Below are 24,365 nucleotides of genomic sequence, written 5' to 3' on the forward strand. Positions count from 1 at the left end.
ATGTGGTGTGCTGCTTCTGATGTCTGAGCCTCGCTGGTACAGTCTGCATAGATCTTCAACAATCCAATAAAAGCTAATTGAGGAGGAAGAGGTTTGCCGTAGTTTGTAAGTAAGCTGAGGTTGTTCAGCCTGGCCTGGGAAAACTGGTTGCACAAAATCAGGGGCTTTTAAGGGCTAAGATAGCACAAAGCCTTTTGTTACTTATAGCAAGTGAGCAGGAGTTGGGCGAGGACAGCCTTCGCCTGTATCAGTGTGTGCTGCAGGAGCGGATCACTGCCTCACCCCCGGGAGGACACGTTGCTCCGGCCCAGGTAGCGCAGGGAGCAGTGGGAGTTGACGCCGCTCTGCTAAACCTGCCCCATCGCGGCAGGTCTGCGGTGGCAGCGGTTCTGTGGGTGCCCCTGGCCGAGGCTGGACCCAGACTTACTACCCCCAAAGGAGCAGACTCAGCTGTGCTGGGCCTTTTTCTTTGCTCTTGACACAGCTCACCGCACACGCCGAGGGTTGTGCCTGGGCCCCTGCCGGCCAGCCATCCTCAGCCAGGCTGGGAACAAAAACCCAGAAGTGCCACCGCTCAGAGCTGTAAAACTGGAAGCTGGCGTGTGTTTGTGCAGACACAACCTTAAAGGTTCTTGTCCTTAAATGTGTGTGTGTGTGTCTCTCCCTCTCTCTGCTTTATATTTAATTAGTGTTTTTGTGTGTCTCTGCCCTTGCAATGTAGGTGTCCTATATCAACAAGGGGGATAAAATCCCCTTTTAATGGCTACAATTACAGTTAAGTGTGGTTGAGCCAATCTGGCAGAAAGAACAGGTTCAAACTGGCAGTTTATAGGGAAAGGACCTATTGGGCAGTGGGGAAGGCCATGCCTTCCTGAGGAGAATAGCTTTTACATAGGCAATACAGCATAGATTAAAAAAAATTAATAATCTTGAAAGCAATGCAAATTTTAAATTAGGTTGATGAGATGTCACATCTTCATCATCTTCTCCTCCTCCCCCCCCCCCCCCCCCGGAAGCTTTTGACCAGCCGCTCACTCACTTTGCATAGCAAGGCTGTGTCAGCAGTGGTTTGTGAAAGGCTTTTTTAGTATGGAGCCTGCTGTGTACCAGAAGTACCGGCACCGTTGGGCGAGCTGGCTGGCCAGGCAAAAGCCTGCACCTGCTTGTGGCGGAAGGGGGGGGGTTGGTGGATAGGGTTGGGGGTTTTTTTTGGGGGGGTGGGGGGAGAAAGGGGTGTTGGTTTGGTTGTTAGGTGTGGGTTTGGTTGGTTGGTTGGTTTTCCCTAACCATCTTGCAGCCTTTTAATGCCGTGTCTCCACTAGGGCTGACAAATTCCAGCAGCGTTTCCCCAGGGGTGGGGATGTGCCCGGTTGTGGGGGTTGGCTGGGGGTGGAGGCGGCCCTTTGGTAGCAGAGTTACCGTGAGGCCTGTGAATAGTTGGGCCTTTTAAGGGGGTGGCTGCAGGGTGTGGCTAGGGTCGCTACTGCCATTACTGCCTAGTTAATTAGTGATCAGGGCGGGCCATCCTGCTTTCACTGATTTGGTACTAGAAAGTGATTGGGGGAGGGGGTAAAGGTTTGGTTTTGCTTTATTTCATATGCTATTACTAAGCGTACCTTATTTGACCCACCCCCCCCCTTGACACTTGCTCACTGAAGCCACTCCAGGCACTGTACATTTTCTACAATGTTTGTCCCATCCCCTGGAATCAGCCATCAACTTTTTTATGAGGTCATGCTTGGAGTTTGCGCTCATATAGTAACTTAAAAGGAAGTAGGTTATCTAACAATGAGTTGGGTCTTTTATTTATAAAGCAGTTCAGAGTTGGGGTTTTCTCTGTTGCTGCTGTTTGTTTTTTTTTAAAACTGCCACAGGCTGTGCACCAAAGACTTGAATTGTAGGGGCAGTTGATCCTAACAAACCTTGAGCCATGCACCACCCCCCACCCCCTCCCAAAAACCAGCAGCAGTAGTACACCTACCAACTGCTGGGAGCCAAAATGGCTCAGCTTTCCTGCAGCTCTTGTGCAAGTGGAGCTTGCTTTGGGGAGTATTTTAGCGCTTTAATCACAGCGTCTTTGTTAAATCCGTGCTGCGCTATAAACATACAGCAGCAGTGAAACAGTTGCAGGTGAGATTTCCTCCGGCTCCTGCGGAATAGCATGAAACAGCCAAAAGCATACGCTAACTGCCAGAGCCTACCGTAACTGCGCTTTTCCTTCTAGCAGATGGCAAAAAGTTCAGCAGCTTGCTTTTCCAGTATCGTGCGTTCTGATGAGAAAGGCTTCATCAAGCAGCTTGCTCTAGGATAGTCATGTTTTGTTACTTTACACAGAGAAATTCTCCCTGGTAATCTGCGTCATGCAGCATAAAGTGATCTCGGCTCCTGCAGGAAGCCAGCTGCCACATTTGTCACATCGGAGCAGCCCTGTCAGGCAGAGCCTGTTCACTGTTGGCCCAGCAGCAGCACAGAACAACACATCACTGCCCCAAAACTCTTTCTTCCACTTGCGACTTCATGTGTGCCCCCCCCCCGGACCTGCAGCACATAGCGCTGGTGGGTGCTTTAACCCACCCTACAGCTAAAACCAATTTTTACCTGTAGTTACTACTAGAATGCGTGGCCTGTGGCTCCAGACCTGGAGAACCTGCAGTAATGACGAATACACTGAAGACTTTTTGGGTTCCTGACTGGTGTGATCAGGGGCAAGTGTGCCACAGCAGCCTCTAATGCAGCTCACAGCTCAGGGAAAAATTTCAGGCTGTTCCAGAGCTGCTGCGCAACACCTTTGCTCACAGGTGGGAGCAGCACTTGAAGGCAACCCTAAGGCATGTTTCGACTATCTCCATCATGATAAAGATGTATTTTGTGTTTGAAATAGGTGCAGTACTTCTTCAAGATTCTGGACAACTAACAGCCTCCATCCTCACCCAACGCAAAAGACGTGCACACAGAAGGGTGTGTTCATTCGTTTATTTGTCCAATGTTTCAACCTGACTGAAATACAAGATCAACAAGAGCACTGTACTCCTGGCTATTATTACATGTTAGAACATAGAGTTTTGCACTTTTAGACAACATTTAACACCATTCTATGGGGTACTGCATTGCTTTTATAAAGTTTAAAATAAAGATTTATTTTCAAACATGTGACTTTGGTTTATTTCATACATTACACTTTCTTGCAGAAAAAATAAAATTGTACAACTGCATAAATATAAAATTCTTCCACCATGAAAATGGTTAAAACATTCAATAAAGACATTAGCACCACAGTGTGCGATGCCTCCAGCAGGAAAAAAAAAGAAAAAGAAAATATACAAAGCAAGGAGTTATGCCTATCACTGAGGAGAGTGATAGTCTGACCCAGTCTCTCACACAACATACTGGAGGATGAGGGAAAAGGTGGAGAGAGAGACAGCATTCGCTACAGAGCACAGTACACAATCATCTATTCTCTTTAACTTCACTTAAGTTAGTTTCCCCTGCCACCCCTCCAAATAAAAAAACCCTAACACCACAGAAAAGTCAGAAGCCTTATGGAGTGCTGTTAAATATAATCTCACAGGTGGGCCTTTCTTTGAAAAGGAACAAAATAATGAGAAGTATCATGCCAGTTCTAGTCCCATTGAGTATTTACACCTTGGACAGCAAAAGTCTTTGCTCACAAGAAGTAGAAAACAGATACAATACATGGCTTGAAAAATGACCAGAGTATGCACCTATAGTACTGTACACTAAATAAAATACACAAGGCAGCAATACTTAGGGGCCAGAAACACTGCTTACTACAAGTCAGTTATGGAATCATAATTTACAGTAAAAATGGGCATGTCCCAAGGCTCAATTTTGTTTTCTTTTGTCATTTACAGTAGAATAAATATTTGTCACTATTGCTACACTTTGTTTACATTCTAACCTAGTAAATGCAGAAAGCTAGTGTAAAGCATATAGATTACGTGTAGGTCCCATACGTATGACAGTTTGTTCAAGACTAGTAGGTTTTCTTTTTTGTTCTTTTTTTTTTTTTTTTTTTAACCTTTTTAAATGGCTAGGAGGAGGGGCAGGAGGGGGATGGGAAGAGAGTTGTGCTTACAATCAGCTGCTTTTTATGTCAAATTTAATATCAAAGCGTCCCTGGAAGCGGTCTTTGTCGCTGTACTGGATGTTCTGCCCGTAGGCCCTGCATTCCACGCGCACCTCAATGTCGTATGTCAGGTTGGTGAACTGCACGGCCACCAGCGGCTGCAGGTACCGCGGCTGCAGGAGCTTGCCATAGTAGGGGTAGTACTGAAGGGCAAAGCCAGGGTGGCCGCCCATCCCGTAGTACTCCACTGTGCCTATTTTGTCTGCATCCTCCTCTCTCTAGAGGTGGGAAAAGGAAGAACAATGACAATCACCCCAACTCTACCTTTTGCAGCCCTTGCCCCTAGCAGCATCTGTTATTTTTCACCAAGACCGCGACCTCTCTTCGGTCATCACTGATCCTCACCTTGACAGCACGAGGACATCCCGACACCGGAGAGGACACTGAAGCCCTGTCTAACCAGTAGCTACTCAGTGAGCACCTCGCAGCATGCATCAGCCAGGAAAAGGACTTCCCTTTATTTAAAGCCTCAACCACTTTACACGTTTGGAAACCACCATAGCTTCCTATCTTACCAATGCGCTCTCTTTGGCTAAAAAAAAGTTTACCTCTTCTCAGCTGCTTTACAGTGTCACATAAAACAGCTCTGCCCTGGAGTCACTTTTTCAGCCAACCATGCCAGGAGCTCCAGTACAGCACTTGGAAGCAAAATGGCTACTTTTGAGGATGCCTCTTCCTTATCTGGCCCTGCTTTTACCCCTCCCTGTGAGGGCAGTGCTAACTGTCATCCATCATCAGTGAGGTTTTGAGACACTCCTGTTACAAAGAGGGGGGGACACCCCAAGTAAGAACCACCCCTGTTGTCTGCAGAAAGGCAGAGAGGGATAACTACACTTGGACAAAGACTGAAGTCTTCCCCTGCAGCTTCCCGACTTTGCTCTATTGCACTTCGACTTACCTTGGCACTGCAGTGGACAGGGATGAGATATGGGTTGTATTTTGCCATAACTTCTGGAGGGAGGCTCTCATTTACCGGGGCCTAGAAGAAAGCCAAGACAAGGGGACGTTACACACCAGACACTTCTCAGCAGACTGCAGCACCTTTGCAGCAGCAAAGGTCAATGGTACCAAACATACGCCCTTAACCGGAATCACTTCAGCTCAGTTTCAGAGGCAACAGCTGTTGGTGGTGGTTCTCGGGAGGGACGAGCAGCGTAACACAACTAGAAGCAGGGGAACTTAACCCAAGCAGAGCTGTTGTCTGTTCTTACAGCTTTACTGCTGTGGATAGATAGCAAGGCAAGCAGACCAGGCTATTTGTAATTTCATGGTGTCGCTGGGAAAAGTGTTTCATGGCACAGTGCTAGCTAGCGGGGCTTGTTTGTGCAAAGCCTGGGCAGTGGCAGGAAGAGACACACTGCGGGAGGATTCACCGCCTGCCTGCCAGGTGCATGCGGTTAGGACTGGAAATGCAGAAGAAGGAACAAGGAGTGGCAGTCGCACCCTGACATTGCTGAACTTTGACACCACCTACAGGGAAGGACAAAGGCTCTGAGTGTGTCAGGGAGAGGTGGGGAGTGCCAACTCTGATGTTGGTCTCTTGACAAGTGCCGTAGTTTTGCTTCGCAACCTTGCAACTCTCAGACCTGCTTTACACGCACCTTGCCCGACACCAGAGCTATAGGGTCTCTCTGCTGGAGCGTGGAATGAGGAAAACAAATACTGCCTTGGATACACACGTCATTTCTAAACGAAACATGTGAAGTTATTCCCTGACTAGGCCCTGCTGCCTAATGCAGTCTGGAGCTCTTCAGAGCTCTGCGGCAAAGAAAAGAGAAACACACCAAACCCTTCCCTTCCCATCATCAAACGTGCACATCTTATGTCATCCCACAGCCACCACGTACCAAGCACAGCACGTTCCTGCTAAAATGCAGCCACTGTTTGCACCCTAGATCAGATGAGCCAAAATTCAACTCATTTCTTTTGCACAGGACAGGCTCCCTTCGAAGAAAAACATCCCTCGCAACTCGTTAGCCAGACGGCACCATTCCCCATCCTCGACTGCAGTGATAGATGCTGGTGAAGATGGCTTAGCACACCATTCGCACTGTTTTCCATCCCGAAGATGGAGGGGCAGGTTTTGCATACCACCTTATTCAACAGCATGTGCTCTACCACTGAATTCTTACAGAATTTTTTAGCATTTAAATGTGTTGGGGAAAAAACTAAAGGTGAAAACTGTTCCTATCCAGATTAACATCTTTCAGCATTACTGCAAACATGCCTTCAGGTGCAGCACAGGGCAAGCGGGCAACAGAGGCATCCTACAGCGTCTGGGAAACTGCATTAAATAACCTAAAGATCTCTTCACCTTCCTTGCAGCAAGAGCTGTGCCTGACTCTCAGATGTAGTTTACGCTTTATAGCCTATGTTTCAGTCTGATAGTTAATATTAGCACTACTTCATTTAATTAAGTGGTTTTAGCAAGGCAGGCAACTCTACACTGCCTGAGGAAAGAATGTAGCAGATCAGGGCATGACACAATGTACTGATCTCACTACAGATAGAGTCGGTCTGGGACAGTCGCATGGAAGCACACGGGAACTGAAAATGGGTATAAGATTTGAAGAAAATGCCCCTTTAGAGCAGTTCAGTTAGCAGGCTCAGAAGTTACCAGGCACATAACCGGGAGTTTGCACTGTGAGGTTCATTGCTACTTGTTATACCAACTTGCCATGCACAGTTTTCATTGCTTTTTAATGAAAATTGTATTTTTAAAGCCAGTTACTCAAATCATCTCACAATTTCTGCTCTGCAGAAGGGGTTTAATACTGATCTCTCTCAAGAGATGGCAAAGCAGGCACAGCAAATCTGCAACCAATTCCTCCTCCGTGTCAGTAGCTTCTGCTAGAAAGGGAAGAGATACTTGCCTTAGGTTTGAAGCCGATAATTCTGTTGAGCTTGACCAGGATGCATGGTTTGCCATCCCTGTACCCAAAGGTAGGATCATTTATTCCAGAACAGTTTTCCAGCCATTCACGTTTGAATTTGCAGACCTTCTTCTGGCCCTGGGCATCATTATATGGTCCTCTCTCTTTGTAATCAGTAGGTATTTCTGTTCACGGTGGGGGAATGAAAAGACAACCATATGCAACATGATCTGCTTGTCAGGAACTTACGCTTCACTGTGTAGTTTGGTTTCCCCCCTCGCCCAAACAGGTAAGTGACATCACCTTCTTGAGGCTGACACCACAGACCTGCACCCAGCCACCCCCGTGTGGGCTGGTCCCAGACCGGCAAGTTTGCAGGGGTTCTGTTTTTTAACTGAGGATTATTCCAGGTAACAAGAGAACAAACACATTTGTAATCCACTGGCCCAGAGATTTTTTGGGGGCAGCTTTAACAAGTGCGTTCCCTTCAGATTTTATATGCACATATTATGAGGTGATAGTCTCATTTGCATTATTACATATAATCTATTAATGGTTAACAACTCCCAGATGTTTTGCTGCATTGCACCAAGAGGACCAACGCTGGCTTTAGCAAAGTTGTCAGTAAAACCACGGGGTTTTCGGAGAGGATAAGGTCAGCGCCATGTGCTTCTGAGAGTCAGCTGCAACTTTCTCCAAGTGAAATTTGGGAGTTGCCAACCATATAACCTCTACGATAAGCTTCTAGGTAGACCCTTGGCCAAGTCCGGTCTGTCCAAATGAATTTATTGAGCAGCCGTATGACTGAAACCAGAGCCTGCCAGTTTACCAACGTACCATTGGTTACGGTAAAAGGAATGGCCAAAGACAGAGACCACCACTGCTCACCCTCAGCTTCTGAGGGACCTGATGCATTGGTCAAAGCCCTCAGGAAACAATCAAGACTTACCCCCACAGTCCTGAAATACTATGTTTTCAGTTTGTTGATCAGCACTGTAGTCCTTTAAGAACTTCTCAAGGTTCTTCACATACGGCTCAAAACTTTTGGGATCCGAGGCAGTAAAGGAAATTTCTGTCTTTTGTACCTGGGGGATTTGAGTCAGTCCTAGGAAAAGCAAAATCAGGAAGAAAACATTAAGTACACCCGAGAGCTACACAGCCTCCAGGCAATGCAACGCACACCAAGAACATAACTCATTCTAATAATCTCTATTTTTCAGACTTCAGGACTTGCACAAAACAGCTTAAGCTTAGTAGAGGGGAGGCTCTGACAGGCTCTTATATCCTCTTTCCAACAACAGTCTGGAATATTCATCACAACGTTTGCATCGCTAAGCGGATAAAAATTGCAGAATCCAGGAAGGAGGCTACAAGTCAAGGTTTTCAAAAAAAAAAAAAAAAAAAAAAAAAAAAGTCAACCACAGGTCCCCTGCCCACTTCCGCCTTCTCCTGAAGGACAGAAGGGAAGCTGTCTGCATGTGAAACCAACCGCACAAAATAAAGTCCCACAGAAGCCTACTCTTATGTATGTACCCCTAATAGGTTGACTTGAAAGTCTGCCAAACACGTTACGCATTTAGGATGCATCAGAGCCGTCCACTCATGAACCTCTGCAATGAAAGACAAGAGGTTCCCCAAGTCAGGTACGGTCACTCTCTGGTGGTTGTAATCCACATTACCTACGTGCAGTCTCCCTTGTAGGATGCAGGGCAGGAGACATTTTCTCACTTAGTAAATTAATCAGCCTGATCATTTTCCTTGGTCTTTTCACTCCATAAGGAGTTATTTCTGATTGCAGAAATAGCCTGCTGAGCTCTCTAATCAGAAGCTCGTCACCAAGTAGGTGAGTAGGAAATACCACCACATGGGAGAGATGTTTCAAAGACTGTCCTAGATTCTGGGCTGCGTGACTAGCTCTGCTTTTGACTTTAGGAGGATGAATAGAAAAAGAATACATGGAGAAGAGAAGGGACTAGATACAAGTAATACCCACAGATGATAGGTGCCAACCCCTTTGCTTTTCATTATGGGACTCGGAAATAGTTGCTCCTCCGTGATGTTTAGGTCACATTTTAATTGAACGCATTGATGCAGGGCTAACACTTTAAACTTAGGTAATGGGAACTGGAGTTCATGCTGCTTTTGTGGCTGCCACTGTAATTATTGAGGTCTTGACTTCTGTTCAGTTTGTCATCCTCATTTTAGCAAGAACAAGAAAAAGGAGCAGGGGAGCAGCATTTGCTTTGACAGCTTTCAGAACAGGCCTGTTGCCAACAAGTTCCCCTGGTGCAAAACTCGGGCAGCTTAGCTGGCTGGCCCCAACCCACAAGAGCTTGTGACTCCAGCAATTTTTCCACAGCCACTTGAGTGCTTCTGCTTAGTCCCTCCTCAGGCCAGCTCACCGCTCCCCCCCTTCCCCCCCCCCGCCCGCCCGCCCCACCACTACCCACCGAGTTGGAATTTGTAACCTAGGACAAAGATTAGCTTTGTTCCCCTAAACGCAGCTCCTAGTCGCCAAAGATAGAGAGACATCCAGCGAGTAGCCTGGGGGTTTCAAGTTTTATTCCAGGAAGCAGCTTTAACCATTCAAAACTCCCTCTGGTACAAACTGACCAGGTTGAGTGTTACAAGTTTAGAAGCAACTGACTACTCCACTAGCAGAACTACATCCTATCCTTCAAAGTCAGTAGCTTTCAACCCCTTTTTGACCAATGACTTGCTTTCTTGTTTCACAAACCGTTATAAATAAATATATATAAAATAAATAAGCTGGGTTCAATTTTAGTAAGGGACTTCCATCCTGCCAACCCCTCCTCATGTTACCACTCAGCCGGGAAGCAACAGGCTCAGAGTCACTCAAAGTGGCTATCTGGAATTGCAGCAAAGGCAGGCCAGGCCTTGGTTCCTCTCCTGGGTCTGCCTTTTCCAGAGTTCAAGTTACAGGTGTGTTATTCAAGTGTATAAATATAAAATTCAGGAAAGACTGGCCAGGCGTTAAGCTTCAGTCAGGCAGTTGAGCTATCAGCTTTGCTCAGGACCTCTAAAACATAGGAACTCCCCACCTCTGTTTTTTGTCTTGTCCAAGGTAATGCATAAAGGCACCCATGCAGGCATGGCAGGTGTAAAGGGAAGGTCAGCAATATACACCCTGAGGTGTGACAGTCACCTAGCAGAATGTCCCTGTTCTCTGGTTCGGAGAGCCTGGCCACTGATACATACAGTCCAAAGCCAACCCTCTGCCCATGAGACAAGTGGCTGGGAGAACAGACTCCCATCCCAAAGCATCTCCGTCTTGCAAATCTTTGCAGAATGGCACTGAAGCCCAAGCAGTACCTCTGTGCACCCGTTCCAGCAGCCAGAGCAAGAGAACAACCCTTCCTGCCAGGTAGACTCAGCCTGGGGCCATAGCTGAGCTGCTTTCAGCCTAACTGGGGGCATTTACAGGTACTTGGATGAACCAGACTGGACCAGACTTTAATACAGCAGGTGCTTGCTTTGTTTACAACAAGAGCAAAGCAGAGATCAAGGAAGTAAATATTTGTGAAGACAAAAGACTTCGTTATGAAAAATAGCTTTATTCTGATTAAAAACATATTACTGGCTTCTCCCACAACCTCCATTCTCACATGCCTGCAGCTGACCAGACACAAAGCCCTAAGCACAGATCCATCATTTCCTTCTTTGTTTTCCATCTCTACACCGCATAGCCAAAATAAAGCTTCAGTGCTGTTACCAGAGCAGCGCTATCACCGAATCCTTCTTAAGCAATCTTGTTTAAAAAAAAGTGTGTTGGTTTCATAGGACGAGAGGAGGTAACCTCTGCAGAACACTTCTGTAACCTTTCTGAAACCTTCTCTCATCCCCATTAGGGAACTGAAGCAAGCAGGACAAGAAAGAAAACCACAAAGTTGAGCCATTCCAGTGCTACCTACCATGGGCTAGACACCTAAGGAAGTACATGGCTCCAATAAGTTACAGGCATGAATAAGCCTCTTAAGGACTCCATGCACATGAGGAAGCCATCAAAACCAAGTCCTATGGGGGAAAAGAAACAAAGCCTCAAGTGCTTTCATAGCCAGGAGTCTAGACAACCCTCTCCCCATCTTCAGACTATAATCTGTTTGCCACAGTTCTGCATCTCATGCTATTACCACAGAGATGCACCATGGTGTCATGTGTGGTGATGCTGTTCTTCACCCCTGGAAGAGTTAAGTGACTTACTGCTAAAATACTGACGAACTACTTTAGAAAATTTCTGCAATTGGCTCTTAAGAGTGCATTGCTAGGAGATACAATTCCTATCTTCACTTGACTGACACCATCCACATAAATGACGAGTGATGCCTTGACTTGGTAACAGACACCACCTTCTGTTGGCTTTCTAGCTCTGTGAATGTACAGAGATACCAAAAGCAAAAAAAAAGCGTGTAAACTCATCGATTTCTTCTTTTTTTTTTTTAAGCTACAGTTCCACTTCCAAACCACAGTTGCAGATTAAAGTCACATTTATTCAAGTTCATTTAAAACCAGATTTTCCATATAGACTTTATCATTCTACACTGCAAGAGCAAGAGTTCAGGAAAAAGTGTCCTGAGGGTGAAGATGGAGAAGCTAGAAGTGGGAAGTCGGGCTTGTTATTAGGAATGGTTGTGTAAGTCCATAGTAACCACTCTTGCTTCATCATGCAATGCTCACTTCCAAGTGCCGTGTAATCTTGGTTCAGAATGAGTCTGAACACTCCGGGGATGACACAGATGACAAACTGAGTTATCACTACACCATTCCTATTTACCATCACCCCCAGCTCACTAAATGAGGATAGGCTTTAAAAGCCTCCATACCAAGCAATGTCCTTCCAAGCTTCCAGTCACCTTCTACCTCATCCCCAAAGTACAAAAAGCAGGTATAAGTTTTCTACAAATGCAGCAAAATCTGCTTGGCAGGTAACATCCCTGGAGCTTGAGATTCGGAGATTTTTTTCCAAACAGAGGTGCTGAGACAACAAAAGCAGAAAAGTGTGACTTCACAGGAGGCAGCACATGCTCCTTGGGGCCTTCCTGCTACCGCCCCACTGCTATCCAAGCTAAATAAGCCAAGTGGAGAATTCACACCACACCAACCTTTTCCGTGATACATCATGGGACAGGCAGCACTTGGAGCAGGGACACCTGAAATCCCCTGGCCTGAGCAGGGATTCTTCCTGCCAGCTGCCACTTAAAAAGAGCCACAGGCAGCAGTGAGCTCTCCCCCCTACACCAGCCCTAGTGATGGGATGCTGCGTTTCACAGGATGCACGCCACAAGATGGCAGGATACACAGCCCAATTTATATTGGGGTGGGGAAGAGGAGGAGAATGGAGTATTATTTTTTAAACACAGTACACTGTGTTTAAGAGGCAATATCCTCACCCTTCCCTATTAGCAGGATAAGTCCTCTGTGCTTAAAGCATAGTCTGAGCCAGCAGCACACATGGAACTGGGAGCTGGGGCTGTCACAATACAATGGCAAGGCTGGACAAGAAGGCGAGCTGCACTGTCCCTCCCCCCACCCCAAGACAAAAGAGGAGGTGGGGGGAAAAAGTATCATGGGAAGGTACAAAACTCAGCTTGCCCTGAAGCCCTGTGTAACATTCCTGTTGTGTTCAATGCAGAAGCCAATTAGCATATTAATGACACTTGGCTACAAAAATAGCACTTTATGGCTTTCAATGTTATACCCATGTCAATAACTCAATAAAACATCCTGTAGGTTCTGTTGCTGTTACAAAATCTGTTGTATTTCAGAACAAGAATGGTACCATAGCAGCCCCTACAGCATTTTCTCCTGCAAATCATGAAGGGAAGTGTAGTTTCCTCTTTCCCAGCCATTTTGGGCTGACAGCAGTGACTTGCCCAAGGACAGAGCACTGTAACAAGAATAAAACCAGGTTTTCTAGCTTCCTAGAAAATCCAAGGCCCTATCAAGCTGCCAATATACTTACTTGGCTTGCAAATCTTCCCACAAGAACCAGGAATTAGAATTGCACACCACCCTACTTTAGGTAGTTCATAGTCTGCAGGGGTCCCATATCACAAAAAAATTCGAGTTTGATGCTCACCAAGTGCAGGAGTGAACATGCCCACACATGTGTTCGTTGTCAGAAAAGCAGTGGTGCTTGCAGCACAGGGGAGAGCCCTGCACAGCAGGGGAATACAGGGACTGCTGACCTGCCCAACACAGCGATGCAGCAACTCACTACACTGTCAGTCCCTCTGAAAGCCTACATTAAAAGGCTATTTTTGACTCATTGTGGTATAATGGCTGCTGTGCTAGAGGATGAGGAACTGACTCCTCCGCCACGCCTTACCCCCAGCTTGTCCTCATCTGTAGAAAGAGTTGTCACATAATGCCCTGCAAAAGACCATGTGCTATTAACTGGTAATTGTTTCCTTGAAGTTGTATGCATGTGCCATTACAGCTTGGTTCAAAACCCTTGTTTATTGGGGTCCCTACTGTCATATATTCAAGGAGTGGGATCCCATGATTTCAGTACATGTCCTGAAAGCGCATTACAAAGATCCCCTACGACCTTTTCATTCTTCCTCCATTTTGATTTCCGTAGTATATGCTACAAGAGGGTCTCAAGATTCAGTTCCTTCTTTTGGTTAAAAAAAGGGTAAGCCCCAGAAAAACTGGTGCAGCATGCAATTGAGAGATGAATAAAAAAAACCTCTGCAGGCTGAAATCTTACACAGAAATTTTACCAGAGTTGCTTTGAAATTGGAATCGCAAACTGCTATTACACAGAAAGCGAACAGTTTACCTAGAATGAGTAATTATGTGACATCAGGCTAAACAGCAGGTCTATCTGGATGTGACCCAAGATCCATGGGCTTCTTCGCTAATTATTTCATGTCTGGTGAGACCACTGGGCTTCGGCCGGGGAAAAACACATTATTAAAGTAACAACTACTCCACTGTTAGCCGTGTTGGCTTTTCAGATGCAGCTAATGGCTCTGGGCAGTATCAGTGACAGTTTAGTCTTTCCTGCAAATGTCAGAGCCCATTGCAGAGACAGAAACAGCCACTTTCGGTGCTTAAGACAGCATTTACCCCAGCCATGTTGGTACATTAAGAAGTGCCACACACTAACACAGCAGTTCCAGTCTCTTTTCTGTCTTTAAAAAGTGCTGGTGGAAGAGCAGTTATCTGAAAAAGATGATTCTTTGCCAATTTAAAACACCATTTGGTGATGGTAACGTTCCTCATGTTGTTAAGAGCAGGGAATAATCACAGCATAGCACTGCAGACAGCGGGGCTCTAAGACACCGTGCAACACTAGAGCCAACTTCTGTAGCTACAAGCCATCAGCCTCACAATTGTCACTTAAATACCACTGTTATTAAAAGCTTCTGAACTGTTTTACAGAGCAACTGGAGACAGATCGTTACCATCCCCAGTGCCAGCCAGCCTCAAGGTCATTTGTAATGTGGGAAAGCAGCAGTTGCGCAGCTCCCCCCCCACGCTCCGAGCTGCCGCTGGCTGCGGCGGGAATCAGATAGCACAGCAGAGCCAGGACAGGCAGAGCAGGGAAACCTGCGGCAAGGGCTAGTTACTCCATTTGCCCCTACCCAAGGCAGGCTGGCCACAGACACTGCTCGACTGATTGTTTTAATTTTGAGCAGAGACTTATTTTATAGGTCATGCATCAGCAACTACAAGACCTGCTTTTAACCTCCCACAACACATTCAATTGAAATACCCATTAGTAAATGCAACCATCTCCTCTACATCACACCGTGTAGTTCAGTGTTGGCTAATACAATTCAGTAAGCACACCCAGAGTTGGTACCGTCCCCTTTCTCCTTGTGCACCGCAGATTCACTGATAAAGCTAACATTTTACCTTTGTCCCTTCACTTACCCATGGGAACACAGTGGCTAGGGGAAAAAAAAACCTGAATCCAGCTTCTTCATACAACTCGTTCTCAAGTGAAGCCTCTTAGCCTCACTCCATCGCTTTGTTTTAGGGGAAGGGAAGAGCAAACCAGGTTTGAGCTCCTCTCAGACAGGAGGCATATTTCATGTGATGCAACCTTTAATTCTAGCAGGATTGCCTTCAAGCCTCAGTACTGTTAACACAGAAGGCTGAGAACATACCCACCCCCTACAAATGTGTTGCAGCAACGACATGCTTATTTCATCCTCCTTCTTGAGGTGAGTAACCAACCCGCCTCCCCAGAACAGCTTGCACCAAGTCAAACATGGGCCTCCTATTTAGTTACCTGGAGGTGCCACTCGATCCTGGTATTTGGGCTCAAATTCACTGACAGTGAGCAACATCACTTGGATGGTCCCAATGAATATACCTGCCAGGCAACCGTAGAAGATGACATAGAAGAGGAGGATCTTAACTGCAAGAGAAAACAAAGAAGAATCAAATCAAGCCCTCAAGGCAGTCACATTTCAGGACAAAATTTCCAACCTTTGCCACCTGCAAGGAAGAGCCCACCACGCTGAATTCAGATAGCAAGCCCTGTTTGCAGAGGCATATATTTAACAGTGAGATTACGCCCTGATGCAGACAGAAAATGTAACTCACTCCAGTTGTTTGGAGGACTGAAAGCATGAGCCCCTGAAAACCTAGAAATCCACGAATCAGGATTTGCGATTGTAAAACATGAAGACTAAACGAAGTTTTTCCATATTTTAAAAGATCCCTTGGCTGACCCAGTACCACCATCGCACACTATCACAGGTGACAGACGTTCAGCGAAGCAAGTGCCCAAGGGCAAGAATCCATACCACGGGTGTGCTCTGAAGGACACCCATTCCGCAAAGCTCTGGGCCTCAAAGCTATTTCCAGGAGAGTCTACAGTAAATGTTTCATTCCAGTTTACAAGCGATTGCAAAGCTGGACATCCCCTAGTAATTCGGGCTATCCCCTCCATTAAAGACAACGGGAGCAGAATTCGGGCCCAGATTAGTTCCAATGCTCAATCTCAAATGTAGGAAAGCACTCAGACATGTCACAGTACCGCACGTTTACCAGCCTTGTATGTCTACAAAGGCACTCCAGCACTGCTCATACCAATTAAAAAGTGAGTTACATAATGAAAGCTTGAATATAGTTTTGGTCTAAAGGGACATGCCTAGAATAATTTTAGGGGGGAGTGGCTAAGAACCTAGAGATGCAGCATGGCTCAGACTCTGGGTATCAGTTACCAGTTACAAGGATTATCTCAACTGATTAACTGCACAGTAACATGCTGTACTAGGCATCACCAGGCCGCCTACAGGAAGGATAAGCCAGCCCATGCCAAGCAACTCTATGCTAATCAGGCTGCAGGAACAAGCAGGCCAGCAGAGAGGCCAAAGAGTACTTGAAAGAGAGCCTGCTTGATCTCGGACTGTCCTCATCTAATTGCAAATAAAAAAATAGGAGGTTTATTTGAAGGACTTGAAGCGATGAGCTACAAGGGAAGCTGAGGAAGCGGTAGGCAGAAGTATTCCTCCTCGCTCCCCAGCTCTATCGTAAAAAAAACCTTCATCACTGGAGAAGCCTCCCAATGAAAGCAGGCAGTTCTGGTAGCTTTCTTTTCAAGTCTATGAAAGACAGGCGAGCAGGAGGGACAGCCAGCGACACGAAGGCTGAGGGCCACTGTCAGAAAGGCACTCCATCCTCTCGTCTTCCTCACATGCACCTGAAGCAGGGGAGGCAGCCAGGGCTGGAGGACAGAGCTCGGTGCGGTAACGTGGTGCTCCAGGAGTTAAAAGCACTCTTTGGTATCCAGGCAGCGTAAAGCAAATGGCTGTGACGTCAGGGACGTGTGGAAATTTTTTCCAGAGCATGGTCATAGGAGGTGCTGTTGTAACAAACCAAACACTAATGCTGTTGTCTGCAGCGTAACGCCTTTGAGTTTTGTAACATCAGAAGGCAAACGCTGGGAGGTAGCTTATTTAATCAGGTTCCCAGCCAGGATGCTCTTAACGCCAAAGACACCTTAAAGGTCAAAAACACTCCGAGGTCTCAGAAAACGCACAGCGGGCCTAGCAACCGAGCACAACAAGGTTGAACGAGAAAGCTTCCCGCAACAGGTAGGTTTATAACAGAGGAATCGGATCATCAGCCTGCAGATCGACTCCGCAAATGGAAATCAGTCCTAGGCGGATAAGTACGGGCGCTCTGGGAGAAGGACCTGGTTCAGCCTCCGCGTTTGAAGCACTGCGCAGTTGCCTGGTGCCTCAGGAGCAGAAAATACCTATCCATGCGCACCCACAACCTAATTCTGCTCACGTAAAGATACAGCAGAAGCCTGCTCTAGTCCGCCCGCCCGCCAGAGCTAAAGCTGGCAGCTCCGGACGTGGCACCTCCGGCTGATCCATTACAACAGGAGCCGAATTCAACATCGCAAGGGTGGCACACCAGCTGTGGTTGGCAGCAACTGGAAGACTGTCTATTTGCGTAAAGAAAACGTTAAAAGCCTCTTAGTCTAAGTGCTATTTGTACAGCACCTAATAAATACATCATGAGCATTTAATCACGAACACACATATAGCCATTTCCTTCTTGCGGAGGCATTAAAAGCCAATTGTTCTCTCTCGACGAGGTAAAATTAGCTCGGTTTTCTTTATCCGGAGAAGATGGAAGAAAAGGAAAGGCACCCCGAAGTCTAAGGCAGACAGATGACGGCTGGGAGGGCAGACTCCCCCGACGGCGATGCTCCCGGGCCGGGCCAGCCACCGGGGAAGGAGACCCAAGGACGAGGCGCCCTCGCCAAGGTCGGCCCGCCCCAGGCTCCATCCCGGGGCCGGGGGCCGACCTTCCCTCACCCCCGGCCCCACCTGAGGTCGAACCTAGGCGGGCAGCGCCCCACGCCCCCCTTCCCCCCCCCCGCTCCGCGGGGGGACGCGTCGCGCCGCTCCCGTCCCCGTCCCCCTCCCCGGGGGCCGCAGCCCCGCCGCAGCCGGCGGAGGCGGGGCGCCGCGGGCCGTGCTGCAGTGCCCGCCGCATCGCCGCCGCCCCCCGACCCGGCCTCGCCGCCCCCGGCCCGGCACTCACACCAGCTGCCTCCGGTGCGGCCCAGCAGCTCCTTCTTCTCCGAGTTCCAGATGAATTTCTTCCAGTTGCCGTCGCCGTCCTTGGCCTTCCCGCGGGCCATGGCGAGCGGGGGGGCGGGCGAGCGGCGGGGAAAGGTCTAGCCCTCGGTGGGCGGCGCGGGCAGGCCCCGGCCGGGCTCCGTGCCCCGCGGCACCGGGGTGGTCTGGGTGCGCCCGCCCGCGCTGCGGGGCAGCGTGAGGGGGGTGGGGAAGCGACCGGGGGCAGGGGCGGGAGCAGCGGCGAGGGGAGCAGAGCGGAGCCCACGGGGCACAGAGCAGCCGCGCTCCCCGCCTGCCGCGCCCCTTCATATACAGCGCCGGCTCCGCCCCGCCGCTGCCTTCGCCAATGGACGCCGGCAGAAGGCCCGGGGGGCGGCGCCTGCCGCGCGGAGGGGGCGTGGCCCAGCGGCGGGCGGGGTCCGAGGCGGGGGGGGGGGGGCGCACCGGCCGCGCGAGCGGCAGGGCGGGAGGGGGAGGCTGCGGCACCGGCGGCAGCGCGTGTCCGTGTCCGTGTCCGCCGCCGCGCACCTGAGCTCTTGCCCCGCCGCCGGGCCGGGGCGGGTTGCGGCGGTCACGTGCGGGCCCGCGGGCGCGCGCACGGTGGTGGTGGTGGGGGGAATGCAGGTGGGTGGGCGCGCGCCCCTGCCCGCCGGGTGGCTGCACGCGCGTCTGCGCGCGCGTGGCTGCGCCTGCACGCGGGCGCAGGTGCGTAGGCACGCGCCTGCACACCTGTAGGCGCGGGCGCGTGCATGCTCGTGCCGGGGCGGCGGGGCCCCGCCTGGAAGTGTAGGACACCCCCCACCCCCACCCCCACCCCCACCCCGCTCCCTGCGGGTCCCGGTTCCCGCAGAGGCCGGGCCGGGCAGCCGGCAGCGCCGCAGCAGAGGCCGATCGGCCGGGCGCCGAGCACCGCCTTCCTCCTCCCTTCTCCTCCTCGTCCTCCTGCCGCCGCTGCCCCGCACCGGCCCGCCCGCCCGCCCCTCTCCTCCCGGCCCCGCCACGCTCCGGCTGGCTCACGTGTAACCCGGCTGCGGAATATCGAATGCACACGCCGCCGCGCTCCGCCGCCTTTGTGCTGGAAGCACCTGCCGGGAGAGGCAGGCGGACGGACGGACGGACGGACGGACAGGCAGGCAGAGGCTAACCGGGGGCGCGGCGGGGAGCGGGACCTGCCTGCCCGCTCGCCCACCCCGGCGGACTGCAGCGGGGACGGGGCGGTTGGGGAGCAACAGGCCGCGGCCGCCCTTGCAGGGTGACCGACCTTCCGGGCGGTGCACAAGCGCCTCTGCCGCCCCCGGCCCCGGGGCCGCGCCGGCACCCGGCTGCCGGCAGGGCAGCCCCGGCGGCGGACGACACCCGGCGCTGCCCGGCCCGACCCGACCCGACCCGCAGGGCAGGCGTCGTCCCCAAGCGAAGCCGCCGCCGGAGCCGCCGCCGCCGCCCGCCCGGGTCCACCGGGCAACAGGCCTGCGGCTCCCCGGGGCCCGCAACGCCGGCGGGCTGTGCCACCGCTGCGGCACGGTGCTTCTCCCGAGTCCGGCACCGCCCTCCCGGGGACGCGGGGGGCGAGCGGGGTTACCTTCTGTCCTGCCAGCGAGGAGCTGGGGGAGGCCAGCACGCCGGGGGCCTCGGCATCTCGACCTGGGAACTCATCCTGCTGCCCCGGTCTCATCAGTCCTAGACTTGCACCTTGCAGGAAAACAGAAAAAAAACCGAAAAGGGCATTTAATGCACCGTCGCTAATCTGCTCTGTGATCACAAGTAACTAACGTGCCTTGACCCCATGGCACCGTTACAGGACAGTTAAAGTTACATGGATTTACCTCTGAATTTCCTATTTGGTTGCAATATTGTATTCCACATATTTTCTTGCCCTTAAGATACTGACATGTTCTCTCAACTTTCATTCCATCCTCCTTTTTTTTTGTTTTTGGTCTGGGAATCAGGATGAATGCATATAAGATGGGCCTTTCCTTGGTACCACCTAGGTTACCTGCAAGAATGACCTAGCCTGAAATTGAGGACCACCCAACCAACCAACCTCAGCATGCTCTTGTCAGATCTCAAGAAGGAGGAGTCTGGCCACCATCATCTCCTGCCCTCCCTAAGCCATTAAGCTAGCTGTCAGGGGACAAGTCGTAATGTGGCACCCTTCTCCGAGTGATCCATGGCTACGACCCAGAACCAGCCCCTGACAGAGCTGACTGAGAGGACCTCCTTTTTTAGGCCATCAGCCTTAGCCTACTGGAGCCACGCTGGGTCCACACAGGCCAGACGCCCTCAAGGTCACGTCACCACTCATGGCAGCAGCTGAGCATGGCCTCCTTAGCTTTAGGCATACGACCAGATTTCTCCAAGCCATGCAGGCTTGTGGGTTAGAAAGAGGACGGGTATCGCGCAGGAGGTATAGAGCGGTTGTGTGCCTAGAAGGCTGTGTGTGTTCGATTGGGAGTGTCCAGTTTGCCTAATGCTCCGTGATACGTTACGCATGATCAATGGGAGCTAGGTGTGCCACACGGATTTTTCATCCTAGGTTAGGAGAATCAGCTCTCGGCGGCATTTATGTGACGGGAGAGAGCTGATCACCTAGAGGGAAGAGGGTAAATGGCATCTCTCTTTTCTCCTTGGTGTCTAGTCAGAGATGGTCTTTTAAAAAGACCTGCTGATGGTGGGTGATAACAAAAGCAAACACAGACAGCAGTATCCGATACCAAAGCGAACATCATCTGCGCTGCAGGGAGGACAGTATCAGTTACAAGTTAAGGCGGCTGTGATTACAATCAAGCCAATAAATAGACAAGCACCGCTGGAGGAAAAACCACCCATTTTTAACTCCCAGACCGCAGTGCAGTTGCTGCTGTAGCCAGCTAGGCAGTTTCTCTTGGCTGCCAGGCGGCCAGGCCTGCACTGGCCACTGGGGAACTGAACCAACTCTCCTTCTAATGCCCTGGGGGCAATTTACGGCCCAGGTATGCTACCCTACAAAGGGCAGCAGTTTGGGAATGATGTGTGAGTGTGTGGTGGTGTCGTCCAAGCACGAAGTCTACTCATTAAACAGTCTACCCTTGAGTGCTGTGTCTGGCATTATCTGTCGGCCAGGACTCAGCTCATCTAGTCTGCAGAGGAAAACACCACACAAGTTATTAGTTCAGGGCACATGCAACAGCAGCAGTCAGTGCAGCTCTCCTCTCCTCACCCTCTGCCCGAGCAATGAGGTGATCCAAAATAAAACAGGCAGGTTTGTGGTGATACTCAAATCAGGGAAGGTCTGAATGGGAGTTCACTCTCCCACAGCATTATTTCCTAAGACCACAGAGAATGAGTTTGGAGAAAGCAGCTAGAGAATATCTAAATAATTGTATCACCATTTACATGGTAAATGGCCACCCAGAAACATGATCTTCCTCTGGGCGCATTCTCACTGTCACTACAAGCTCTAGTGGTGCTGGTGGAAGCTGAGCTGCAGGGGCTTCTGGCTTCATCAGTGTTTGTTTAAGGATCACTGGGAAACTCTCTCCTCTTCCTGCAAGCGTCTGTATTTCTGTATAAATACACAGAGAAACCCTGCTGGGTTGGCAGTGGCCAGCAATACCAAAGCCCTGTGATGGGCTGCAGTGTGCAGGATCTGGAATGGGCAAAAGGCCCTTCATGAGGGTTGCACACCGTTCCTGCAAACCCTTACACACCCGAAGCCTCAGTCCCATGCATGCTCAGGACACGCACTTTACTCGGTGTCAGTGAATTATCCTCTCAGAATTGGCAGAATTACTAGGCAACGGGATGCCCAATTTTATTCAAATTTACTGTTTGTTTGGCTGCTCAGATATCAATCAGGCCATCTCTAAGGCCACCACTATATGATCTGATTTTTTAAGGTGATAGGGGCCTGAGGCAACATTTGAAACTGCCAAGAACAAAATGTGCAAAGCAATGCATGTCCAGGAGATTAGCTGCAGGAGGAAGGACAGGGCTGGGGAAAGCTGCCTTGCAGGACTGGGAGAAAGCACTTAGGGCAAGGAGAGGTGTCTCGCTACAGGGCAGGAGGGTGGACAATTACTTCTGATGTAGAGGCGAAAGAGAAGGGCCCGGCACAGAGCATAGCAAAGTGAGGATTTGTCCAGCTTGGTGACTACTCTGCCCATTAGTGCTATTTGTGGGGGGAAATGAGACTGCGTGGCTGATGATCACACGCATGAAGTTTGGGTGACATGATCTAGAAACATCTCTGAAGGTGGCTGTGGATGATGCTGCGATATGCAGCAGAGGAAGGAGAGAGGCATGCTGGGGGAGAGGGACTCTCGCAGTCTGCGGGACCAAGTGCTAATTATAAGATGACAGAAGTGTGCAAAATGGCCTCAAGTAGTTACTATTCATGGGCTGCCACTGCAAACAAATGGGGCTGGGCCTCCTCAGGCTGGCATGCCCGGGCGCTGGAAAAGGGCAGCTGCTCAAGAGCTTGGCACCAAGCCTGCATCACACACAACAGGTGAGAGAGGGCGAGGAACAAAATGGGCGATGAGAGCTGCCGCAGCCCTGCAGGCTGCGAGTGAGAGGCCGGGTGGCACACGAGCATTTTACACCCTTCTGGGAGCTGCAAGGGGTCTTGAAGGGGAGAGCAGCGACCCTCGAGAACTGCCCTCAGTGTCCCCGTGAAGCGACTGCTGGCATGTGGTCCCCACGCCAGCTTCCCAGTTCTGAGGGCACTGCCTTAGGACTGCCCTCTGATCTTCTGCATGGGAGGTTCAGAAGAAACAGAGCCCGCTCAGGGGCTGCTGCACATTACACTAGCCCAAGCAGGGTCTGTAGTCTCCCAGGACACAGTATGACAAAAAGAGCTTTCAAGTCTTCCTCCTTCCCCTCCTCGTCCCCACCCCCAGATGTGGGGTCACTAGGGATTAGGCTTATAGACATATGTGGTTGGTCCTCTGAGCACAATGACTGCATTTGAACAGATTAATTGCATATAGCTATGCAAGCTGAGATAACTAAGTTCAAAAAATCAGGAACTGGTAGGCAGTGAGGAAGTAAATTTATATAGAAATAACCTCCCCCCAAATCCAGCCATGGGGCCAGTATTCTTTTCTTTAATATCAGTTTGATAGTTGTGTGATACAACTTGTGGAGGTGCCTGCACAGCTCACCCTTGGCAAAACGATGTGGAAAACAACAGCTGTTAAGACAGATAAGTGAGTATAAACAGCATGTGCAGATGGAAAACCCAAAAGTGTCTGAGAGGGCATTTGCCCAAAGCTGATCTTGCTGAAAAGAGAAACAACCATCAGTCCTCAACTGATCGTGCTAAAGAGGATGGCAGCCATCAGCTGGCTTAAATGGTAACCAGGGAGCGACAAAGACAATTTTGAAAGAAAGAATGAGTTGGTCTGAAATGCTGTATAAAAGCAGCATAAAAATTTGTAATGGAGCAGGGAGGGAGCTCGGACTGGGAACACAGCAGCAGTCAAAACCCAGTCTGGCACATCACAACCTCTGCCAAGACCAGATGCAGCAGCTTCCCCATCCATGAGACACCATCAGCAGCTGACACCCAGCGCGTGGCCTGATCCTGTGGGGGGTAAAGCATGTAGGGACCCACACTTTGGGGGTGTGGGGGTGACCTGCTGGGATGCCTTCCCACCAGTGGGTGTATTAGCTGATTGTAGGGAATAGCGTGGGCACCCGTAGAGCTGGAGCGGCCAAAGCTCCAGTGGGAGCGAGGTGTAAGCAGGGGGGACCTGCACTCCCAGAAGTGACCCCCCTGCCAGTGAGAGAAGGGTGGGTGCCTGCGTGTGTGGGATGAGAACTTCTGCAGATTAGTTACAGAAGTGTGTTTAGGAACGTGCAGGAATTTATTAAGTGTTTTCTAAGTGTCTAACGTTGTGGTTGAACTGCTGTATTGCTGACATAGATCTTGAATGTATAGTTCACTGATTGTCAGTTAATTACATGTCCTTAATAAAACAATAAACCATTTAAATCCTGATTTGGTTTAACCTACGTGAGCTGAGCCATTCTTCCCTGCAACAATGACCAACTGATGTAAGATCTTGGACCAATCCTGGCAGAAGAAGGCCTATATGCTCAGTGACTGAGAAAAGATTCACTCTGTGTTAAACTGGAGACTAGATGCAAGACAAAGGATGGTTTCTGGGGTGGACTGGCTGGCAGCTGGAGACAGAAAAGGGGGATGCGATAGAGACAACGTGCTGTGTACCTGGTGTTTGATAACTGGGATAAATAGTTCTGGTGGATGGTATAGATTTCCTCCGG

General features: G+C 49.9%; 2 protein-coding genes across 3 annotated transcripts in view; one reads left to right on the forward strand and one right to left on the reverse strand.

Annotated features, from left to right (window-relative positions):
- Positions 1–3,009, forward strand: part of NME7 (NME/NM23 family member 7) — a 91,438-nt gene extending 88,429 nt beyond the window's left edge. For both annotated transcript variants that reach the window (XM_049824431.1, XM_049824430.1), the window contains exon 12: positions 2,882–3,009. In XM_049824431.1, the coding sequence (XP_049680388.1) occupies positions 2,882–2,914 (33 nt within the window). In that variant the 3' untranslated portion in view covers positions 2,915–3,009. The remainder of the gene's footprint in view (positions 1–2,881) is intronic.
- On the reverse strand, positions 2,959–18,386 carry ATP1B1 (ATPase Na+/K+ transporting subunit beta 1). Its single transcript, XM_049824432.1, has 6 exons — positions 18,061–18,386; positions 15,284–15,412; positions 7,970–8,125; positions 7,021–7,205; positions 5,046–5,126; positions 2,959–4,365 (listed from the first exon to the last, which is right to left on the reverse strand). The coding sequence occupies exons 1-6, from the start codon at positions 18,158–18,160 to the stop codon at positions 4,099–4,101; spliced, it is 918 nt and encodes a 305-aa protein (XP_049680389.1). The 5' UTR covers positions 18,161–18,386; the 3' UTR covers positions 2,959–4,098.
- Positions 18,387–24,365: the final 5,979 nt, after the last annotated feature.

The sequence above is a fragment of the Accipiter gentilis genome, chromosome 21 (genome assembly GCF_929443795.1).
Source record: "Accipiter gentilis chromosome 21, bAccGen1.1, whole genome shotgun sequence".
NCBI classification, from domain to species: domain Eukaryota; kingdom Metazoa; phylum Chordata; class Aves; order Accipitriformes; family Accipitridae; genus Astur; species Astur gentilis.